Source organism: Athene cunicularia (genome assembly GCF_003259725.1).
Source record: "Athene cunicularia isolate RWA chromosome Z unlocalized genomic scaffold, athCun1 chrZ_part2, whole genome shotgun sequence".
In the NCBI taxonomy this organism is placed as follows: domain Eukaryota; kingdom Metazoa; phylum Chordata; class Aves; order Strigiformes; family Strigidae; genus Athene; species Athene cunicularia.
In genome coordinates, this window is record NW_020799143.1 from 2,104,384 (window position 1) to 2,114,280 (window position 9,897).

The window sequence follows — 9,897 nt, forward strand, 5'->3', positions numbered from 1 at the left end:
TGTATACATGCCTAATGGCATAGGGGGTGTAAAGAATGAATGAAAAGCACCTCTATTTGTTACTGTTGCTGTGTAACATCAGGATAGGTAATACAGATTCATCCATCATTCTGTCCCTTCAGCTTAGCATTTCCTGAGTTGGCCTGGTGAGGGTGAGGACACTGTAATTCATAGATGAAAATCAGTTTACAGGAGTTAGGGGTTGTACAGAAATGGGTTTATAGAATGGGCTTCATGGGGGTGAGAGAACCAATGTGGCAACAGTAAGACCACACAGTCAACTTCTCCAAATGTTCCTCTTCTGGTTTCTCCCTGTATATGCATTGTTGTGTCCCTACTCATTGCTCTGCTGCACACTGCAGCTCTGGTGTTGACTGGCAGTAGAGGTGGACACATGATTCAGACTGCTTGCATGAAAAAAGTGTCTCTGTTTTATTTCCTTCCAGCCAATCCCCTGGGTGTTCTTATAGCAAATGTGCTGTCACCTGCACTAGTTCCTGAAGGAAAGCACATCCCATTGATGGTAAATGAGAACTGCATTAATCAGCCAGATGGGCTGATTGGGGTCCAGCTGATTTATTGATTTGGAGGCAGTGGACCTGGACAGACTGGTAACATGTCTTTACTTTGTGTTGTGTAGCTGGGTGTTTATGCTGTCCCAGCAGTAACAGCCTGCGCTCTAGCTACTGTGGGAATTCACGAGAAGGTTCCTCCAACACCTCCTTCAGCCAGTGCCACTACCTCCACCTCCCAGCCATTCCTTGTGAGTCTTAAAATGGTAAGTGCTGTAGCACAGAGAGAGACCAGTGCTGGACTGAGGGGTGCAGTCCTGTCAGACAGGGATATGCTGATAATGCTGACTCTGAACTCCACCAAACCCACCATGGAAACCCGCGGAAGGAAACCAGGATCCCTTCCTTCCACGGCAAGTGGAAGCCACTCACGGCAAAGCTGCACGAGATGCTATCTGACCATTCAGCTGTGGGCTGATTGCTGTTCAGCTAGCTCAAACAGGCACACCTGGGCTCATCCAAGAGGATAACACAAACTGAGCCTTCTAAGCAGATTTGACAAGAGGTAGGACAGCACATGGCAAAGTGAAGGAAGAATTTGGGTACTGAAGAGATCCTTTCTCTCTACACAGTCCCCATTTTAACTTGTTCTCTGGCTGAACTGACAGGAGAGAGCCAAACTCTTCTAATGATCACCGGGTTGCCCCATTAACATTTCCAACTGAGGGGTCAGAGCCACTGACCCTCAAGTCTACTATAACATCCAGGCCTTTTTTCTCTCTCTACTTGTATAAATGATATGTTAACTTCTTTCTCTAGCTCTTGAGAAACAAGCCATACATCATCCTGGCAGTGTGCTTTGGAGGAGGAATTGGGACATTCACCTGCTTTTCAGCTCTGCTAGAACAGATCCTTTGTGAAAAAGGATATTCAAATGTGAGTATTCCTCCTTTCCTCCCCATTGTCCACATCATCTATGATACAATCAAAATTATTTTCCCTGATGGGAGACTCAAAGCAAAATGAAGACAGTTGAATATGCTGCACTGTTTCCTATTTCTTATTTGCTCACATTATCTAATATGCATTAAGCAGTACATTAATCCAGAGCAGTCAATCTCTCAGTATAATGGGTGATCTGCATTTTTATCACTGCCTATGGCCAGGCTCCCATTTGCAAATCAAACATTTACTCCTCAAACACTTTTTAGGAAAAAAAGAGTATTGTGGTTTTTTTAAGCCATTCCAGAGCATTGATATCTATGCAGCCTTCTGACACCTTTCCCAGAGTAGGGTGGGGCCCAGGCAGGCCCTAGATTGAAGCAGAAGGCAGGCTGAGGCCTTTTCCTCTTATATAAAGCCAGGACAGCAGAGAACTCACAGGTACTGTAACAGCTGTTATTCTTCCCATGACATGGGCCAGGCACTGCATTTACAATTGAGGACAGTATGCACACAGCTGGTTCTTCCTGCTCTGTCCCTGTAATAGCAATACCTGGCTCAATGCTCCATAGCCAGGTCACATTTGCACACTCCATTGTCTTTTAACTGGAAGGCTTTTAAATTTTGCAGCCTTGCTTTCTGTGCATCATGATTTTGTCTGTATGACTGGCTTGCCCTGGACCTTTAGTCCACAGAAGCTATTTCAGATACCCTTTCCTTCCAGTCTGCCCCCAAGGCTCGCAAATTTGTGAAAGCTTCCCCATACTTTCCCGATGTCTGCATTTGAATTCTTACAGAGCTGAAGGAGTGGACAAGCAAAAATAGTCACTGCAGGAGACAAAGCACATACCCTACCCTAACTATTGCTCACTGCCTCTCTAATTATAGCTCCTTGATACAGCCAGGAAATTCTGTGCCTCATCTAACATGCTTTAGGGCTGCCAGCCTTGTGGAAGGCATTCCACCAGTGCAGGTCCCTGATAAGAAAAGGACCACAGGCATGATTATAAACAAGAGCAGATCCCAAGGCAGTTGGACCTGTTGCCACCGGTGTGGACAAGGCATTTGACTGGCCCCTGGAGAAGACAGGAACAGACTCATGCCTCAGCTGGGGCACTTAATGCCAGGCAACTGCTGCTGCTCTGTACTTAACCTCCCTTGCCAGGTGTGCAGAGACTTGTCATCATTGAGACTGTGGGAGTGCTGTAACCCTGCTATACCCACATGCTTGTAGCAGCACTTGGGCCCTGTTATTTGCCACTTAGAACCCTGTGGAGGCCTCAGCTATTGGAAAAGGCAGGGAAGCTTTTCCCACCTCAGTAAGTGACCCACTAGCAGGACACAGATGGGTCAGTGACATTAAAACCTCCTTCCTAACTGTTCTAGTTGCTCAGTTACTTGTTCTGCCCTCCAGGAATTTGCTGGCCTGAATGGTGCACTGTTCACAGTGTGTGGTTTGTTGGGTGCTTTCCTGCTAAGCCTGTATGTCGACCGGACAAGGAAGTTTATAGAGTCCACCAAGATTTGTTTCTGTCTGAGTGCACTTGCCAGCATTGTGTTCGCAGTGGTGAGTTCTCCCTTGCATTGTACCATATCTGTGGGCTTAGTTCTGTTGCCATCTGATAAATCATCAACTCAAACCAAGGTCATTTGGTTGTCATAGTATTTATTAATCCATGTGTTATGCCTTGAGATCTCATCCCTCTGTGCAAGGAATGTTTGTAAAAAAGCCTCTTTACTGAGGATTTCACAATCACTGTGGAGCCTGAGGCAGTCTGCTGCAGGATATAAATAAATTGGCACAATTTTACTTCCTTACGTTGGATCACCAAGTTTGCTTACTGTCCCTGAGACCATTTTTTCCAGAAAGAAATGGAATTGCTAAATAGCCATCTTATAAAAATGAGCAAGAATGCCATAGTTTTCCCAAAACCTGCCTTTAATGGTGGTGGCTGCCAGGAGTGTAGGACCTAGTTATGTGCTTAGTTCTGCAGCAGTTCTTCGAGGAGGACAAGACAAGGGAGATGCAGAAAAGGGGGACACTTTAATCCCGCCAGGAGAGGAATGCAGAACCTGGAGACTTTTATACCTGTGGGGCTGGAGCAAGTACTGCATTCATGCAGGGTCATTGCCAATGGGAGCCATCATCCAGCAGGAAACTGAGCATGGACCCAGAAGGACTCCTAGCCTCTGTTTTCCCAACAGGCTTGTGCTGGGAGTTTCTCCTGTGTGTTGAAAAATCCGGATTTCCCAATACAGTGTGATCACACCTCCCCCTGGGCCAAGGTCCCAGTGGTGTTAGCTCCACTTTGAAGGGACAGACAAATGCAGTGTCTTTCTTAGTGTAGGACAAGGTGCCTAAAGCAGACCTAGCATTTCCCCCTTCAGTACTCGGGCATTTATTGCAGGGATGCTCTGAATACAAGTCATCATGCCAGGGCGCAGGCAAAGTACAGAGTAGGCAAGAGGCTGTGTCAGGAGCAACAAGCAAACCTCTCCCCTTCCCTCTGTCCTCTTCATCCCATACAGCTGAACTAGTTCAAAGTAGTAACAAAAAACATACTTATTCAAATCTGCTTGATACCTTGATCCTTTGAACTCAGATTCCAGACATACAGAGTTTTCCTTGACTTTACTAGCTGGGCCAGGCCTGCTGCAGCCATGCCAGGACAGACACCTTGTATTCCTTTGTGGGAATTTATTACATGGTTAAGGAAGGAGGTACCAGCACTGTGGCTGCAGGATTTATGCCTTTGATTTTAATAGCATTGGATAAGGCCATGCTTTTTGCTCCAGTTAGGGACAAGGCTCTTCTAGGCACTAAACTAATCTCCAGGGTCTGTGAATGTTTCAGATGGTTTTGTTTGTTTTATGGAGGGTTTTTTTTGGTAAAACCCCAATGTTACAAACTGATGTCTGATATGATAAGGAGTAATTTTACCAGTGAGCTGCAGCAACCCACTGAATTCTCGTATGTAACCCACTGCAGACACCAGTTTTGAAATGTTAGCTTGCACTGGGAGGAAGGTATGTGTTTCACTTGGTACTGGAGATATGCTGAGCATCCTCCTGGTAACTTACTGACCAGGAAGTCAAATCACTGTAATATAACCACACCAGTGCTTTTCAAGTAATTCTGCTGATCCTCTTCCCTCTTGCTTAAATTCAAGAGATAAGTCTCAATCATGTAGCCATTTGTTGACTCTAGAAGGCTGGAGGTAAAAGAGTGATTTCAGGAACAGATAGGGAAGGTACTGGTGGGAACAGTGAGCCCTTGGGACTTCCTGCAGGTTACAGAGATTTTCTGTGCAATGGTGCCAACACTGAGACTTTGGTGTTGCTTTTCTGCCTGCAGAGTTCTCGGTTCAGACATCAGGCCATCACGCTGGCCATCACCAGCTCAGTCTTTGGTTTTTTTGGTTTTGCCATCTACCCCATTGCCATGGAGCTGGCTGTGGAGTGCTCATACCCTGTAGGAGAGGGCACATCTACAGGACTGATTTTTGTTGCCAGGTAAGCAGGCAGTTAAATCCAATTGACAAACAAACACACACACACACACACACGCGCGCGCGCATGGACATCAGTGCTAGCTATCTTGCACCCTTCTCCTAGCACAATTCTCTCTGGTGTCTCTGCACATGACCATGGCAAGGGGGGAGCTAGCTGGCTCAGTCACAGAGCTGGAGAGCTAAAGGTTTTGAAGCACGGAGAAGTATGTGGAAATGATGTGAGAAAAGCAAGAAGAAAGATGAAGGTCTCCCTTGCTTGGCACAAAGTGGGATTTAACCATGCCCAGCATCACGTACTTTTGATGCAGATGGGAACTGTATGCCTGAGAAGGCCTCCTATCCCCATGGCAGTACATGTAGTTGTCAGGTCTCAGTACTTTGCTGAGGGAGATGGGGCTCATCACTCACAGTGCAGCTGGCCAAAACAGATGGGGCAGTGACAGTCCTTCCTGTGATCAATTCACATGCTTAGGATGGCACTAGACTGCAGCAGGAATGACTTGTAGCCTTAAGCAGTGATATATGTAGCCTGGTGCCTTATGTATGCATCAGGTGAAGCTGCAACAGCAGGAAACATTAGTGAAAAAGGGGTATTAGACTGCCTTTGAAGACTGTTGTCTGCCACTGGTGGTGGACTTCGTTGCTGCCACCAGCCAGCTATGAATGAAGAGGAGGCTGAAGTCAGTCTGACTTTTTCTCATCCTCAGCTCTGCAGAGAGAGGTATTTCAAAGTCTATGCCTAGTGACTAAGCCTCAGCTCCTTGACAGCTATAGTTCAACACCTATCTGCCTCCAGAGGGAGAATATAGTGGTCCTAAGATGCTGGCACCATGCTTGAGGGTTTGCTGAAAACTAGACCTGGACACCATGTGAGCCAGCGCCAATAAATCAAGCACCTGGGCTAGAGGAAGCATCAGTAGCTTTCTCTGATACAAGGACCCTGCTTCAGAATCAGGCCTCACTTTCTTCCTGCTGAGGAAGCTGGACTTGTCTGCAGCAGTGATGAACTACAACTAGCACTACAACTGCCTGTTGGCTTCTCCCCACAGCCAGATTGAAGGTGTGATTTTAATGGTTCTGCTACAAGCCTTCACTGTGCGTGTTTCTGAGGATCCATCCTCCACCTGTGCCCTTGACCAGGATGGAGCCCTGGACTGGACAAGTAAGTGTGTTCTTGAGAAATGATGCTGGACACTCAGTTGCACCCCACATAACCCACACTCTCCTGCAGGTCTCACTGTGAGGGACCCTGCAAGACTGATTCCTATTGTAGCATATCTCTTTCGAAACCTGATGGTGCACTCCTTGCTGGTCCTGCTAAATCAGGCCTGCAAGACTGAAATGAGAAGTCTAAGTTGCCATAAATGTTGCTGCTGGCTCTGTGTTAAAATTTCCCTTACAGCCACCCTGCAGAGACCTGAGATTCACCTAGCTAGAAAGCAGTTCTGGGGGGAAGACACTGTCCATGTAGCACAGCCTGTGCTGCTTTGCAGTGTGGGAGGCCAAGACTAGACTACAAATGCATTGAATGAAAGAGACTTCCCTTGTTTCTGCAAACACAGCTGCCTGGGTTTGTAACATGCCAGTACAGCTTTGTTCTGATTTGTTCCACACTTCCCTTCCTTTCCTAGCTGGTCAGGAGAACAGACAGCAACTGAGATGAACAGGAGCACAGGTGTGTTTTCACTGCAGGCTAAACCCCAGTCTCGAACTCTCAGCTGATTCATATTTATGTAATATTGACACCAAGTCCTGGGGACACACTGTAACACAAAGGCTGGCAAACATATTTTAAAAATAACCATCTTGGCTGAGCAGAAACTCCCCAGAACAAGCTCCACTAGCTGACAGGGAACAATGCTTCACAATAACTACTTTCAAAAAGCAAGTTGACTGCTTCATGTCCGAAAGTCCACAGTTCTCCATCTTAGCAGATCAGAGCTCGATCTCATGGTTAGGTACCTTGTGGTCTGATACATGCAGGGACATCTGTGGAGAAAGGCATGAAGACTTTATTTAAGGCACTGCTGGAATAAGAAGGTAACTATTTCTAGGCCTTGTGCACAGCTTTTTAGATTTAGTTTTTTTGTTTTCAGAAAAGGTTCTTTCAATACAAATTTTTCTTTAATTAAAGTTTATCCTTAGTGAACCTTTCCTACATTTTGCTCTCAGATGATACAACAAAAAGCACTGCCTATGTTGACTTGTTCTCTTAGGAAGCTCAAGTGTTTTGATTCAGTCTTTCTTGTAACTTTCTTCACTACCCCCAACACACAAATGTGCATACATACATGGAAACACATGCTCCCACAAACACACTGCACCAGTGTAAGACCTCCAGCCTGTGGGGTCATGCAGTACAAGAGTCCTGGAAACCTTCCACATTTCACCCAAATCCTCTTCCTATGTCACTCTTACATGCGATAAAGTTTGGCTGTTACTAAACTGGCATTGCCCCACTGTGAGCTGCACATTGTCCTCAGGGGTAGCCCTCGGGAGACCACCCAGGCTGTGCAGTCCCTAGGGAGCTGATCTTTAGACTTCTGCACCTGTGGGGAGTTGTGAATTCACTGTCTAAAAGTTTATCTTCCTTGCAGCTCCAGTACTGGTGCTGGCTGGCCTCTGCAGTGCTATGGCTTGTTTCTATGTCATCTTCTTCCACACTGACTACAAGCGGCTCCATGCTGAGACAAATGGTGATTTGGTCAAGGCAGAAGATGCAGCAACAGCAGATGTTCCTGAAGCCTAACCGGCCAAAAAAGGGATGCCAAGGTTCTAGTAAAGAAGAACTCAGGACTTTGGGCAGGGACTATGACTGCAGATGCTCAGCTGGCATACTGGGATAGCTGTGTCCTGTTGCAGAATAAGCAAGAGCTAGAGCAGAGTCACTGGGGCACCTTTGCTGTGCTTCCCTCAATATTGTATTTATTTGTGAGTCTGGACTGTAAGAAAGGCTGTGCTGCCAGAAAGGTCAAAGTGGGACTGGACAACTATGCAGGTAACAGGGAGTTTTAGCTGACTTGATTTAAGCTAAAGATATGTTGCAGAAGAGAGGATCATCACATTTTAGCCATTTTTTCATTTACTTGGATCAGGGATGAAGCTTTCACACAGGTAGAAGCCATGCTTATCACAAACCTAGTGGAAAACTTCTAAGGACTGTGGTTCTTGTACAGCATAACAATTCTTCCACCTTAATGCTAGAGCTAACTGTGCCTCTCAGCTAAAGGGTGGTAGGAGCTAGAGCTACAGGAGCTAGCTTCCACTGCAGCAGGGAAGCATAGGTATGTGATCTGTCAAGTCTGTTACAGTGAGCCACTTTGTCCAATTTTATAACAGGAAAAGCCCTGCCTGCAGTGCTGCCTGTAAAAGAAAATAACAGTAAGCAGCAGAAGTTAAATATGGCAGTATTCTTTACCGTCTGGTCCCCTGCCAGATGCAGAGACATTCAGGATAAGCGTGTTTTACTTGGGCTTCTGTTGTTTCTTCACCTTTCCTGCAATTCCAGTGGTTTAAGTTTTCCACAAGAAAACCTGCTTGTGTCAGATTAGATTGTACCTGCTTGTGTCAGATTAGGGTAGTGTACCCTCCCCAGGTCAAATTATGCTCTCCTATAAGGGAAAACTGAGAGAGCAGCTCACTTTTTGAGGAATGACACAGCAGTGCCTGGTGTGATGGAAGCTGGCAGAACTGGCAAAGGTAACCACTTAAGAGAATGCAAGGACCTGTGCTAAATTTCTGAAGATGATAAGGTCTTTCTGGGGAAGACCAAGTAGGAAACAACATCAACAAGCACCTTCTGGTTCTCTCTGCAACTGTTTTTTGGTGTTAGAAGAGATGGGTAGTGACACGAAAAATCCAATCTGAAGTTCAGTTACAGACTCAAAGAATCATCGAGGTAGGAAAAGACCTTGAAGATCATCCAGTCCAACCCTTGACCTAACACTGACAGTTCCCAACTACACCATATTCCTAAGACCAATGTCAACCCTACTCTTAAACACCTACAGAGATGGTGACACCACCACCTCCCTGGGCAGCTCATTCCAACGCCCAACAACCTGTTCTGGAAAGAAATGCTTTGTAATGTCCAGTCTAAACCTTCCCTGGCACAACTTGAGGCCATTCCCTCTTGTCCTATCACTTGTTACTTGTTTAAAGAGACTCATCCACAGCTCTCTGCAACCTCCTTTCAGGTAGCTGTGGAGAGCGATGAGGTCTCCCCTCAGCCTCTTCTCCAGACTAAACACCCCCAGTTCCCTCAGCCGCTCCACGTACGACCTGTGCTCTAGACCCTGCACCAGCTTCATTGCCCTTCTCTGGACATGCTCGAGTCATTCAATGTCCTTTTTGTAGTGAGGGGCCCAACACTGAACACAGTCATCGAGGTGTGGCTTCCCCAGTGCCGAGTAAAGGGGTAAGATCCCTTCCCTGTCCCTGCTGGCCACGCTATTGCTGACACAAGCCAGGATGCCATTGGCCTTCTTGGCCACCTGGGCACACTGATGGCTCCTGTTCATCCGGCTGTCAGTCAGCACCCCCAGGTCCCTCTCTGACTGGCAGCTCTCCAGCCACTCCTCCCCAAGCCTGTAGCGCTGCTGGGGGTTGTTGTGGCCCAAGGGCAGCCCCCGGCATTTGGCCTTTGGAAACTTCTCCAGTTGGCCTCAGCCCATGGTTCCAGCCTGTCCAGGTCTCTCTGCAGAGCCTCCCTACCCTCGAGAAGATCAACACTCCCACCCAACTGGGTGTCATCTGCAAACTGACTGAGGGTGCACTCGATCCCCTTGTCCAGATCATCAATAAAGATGTTAAACAGGAGTGGCCCCAAAACTGAGTCCTGGGGGACACCACTCATGACTGGCCACCAACTGGATTTAACTCTGTTCACCACAACTCTTTGGGCCCGGCCATCCAGACAGTTTTTTACCGAG

The 9,897-nt window shown here is 46.9% G+C and overlaps 1 protein-coding gene across 3 annotated transcripts in view; it reads left to right on the top strand.

Annotated features, from left to right (window-relative positions):
* SLC49A3 (solute carrier family 49 member 3) overlaps positions 1-8,951 on the top strand; it is a 30,668-nt gene extending 21,717 nt beyond the window's left edge. For all 3 annotated transcript variants that reach the window (XM_026866111.1, XM_026866112.1, XM_026866113.1), the window contains 7 exons: positions 447-523; positions 641-778; positions 1,332-1,448; positions 2,869-3,021; positions 4,810-4,967; positions 6,016-6,128; positions 7,564-8,951. In XM_026866111.1, the coding sequence (XP_026721912.1) occupies positions 447-523; positions 641-778; positions 1,332-1,448; positions 2,869-3,021; positions 4,810-4,967; positions 6,016-6,128; positions 7,564-7,715 (908 nt within the window). In that variant the 3' untranslated portion in view covers positions 7,716-8,951. The remainder of the gene's footprint in view (positions 1-446; positions 524-640; positions 779-1,331; positions 1,449-2,868; positions 3,022-4,809; positions 4,968-6,015; positions 6,129-7,563) is intronic.
* Positions 8,952-9,897: the final 946 nt, after the last annotated feature.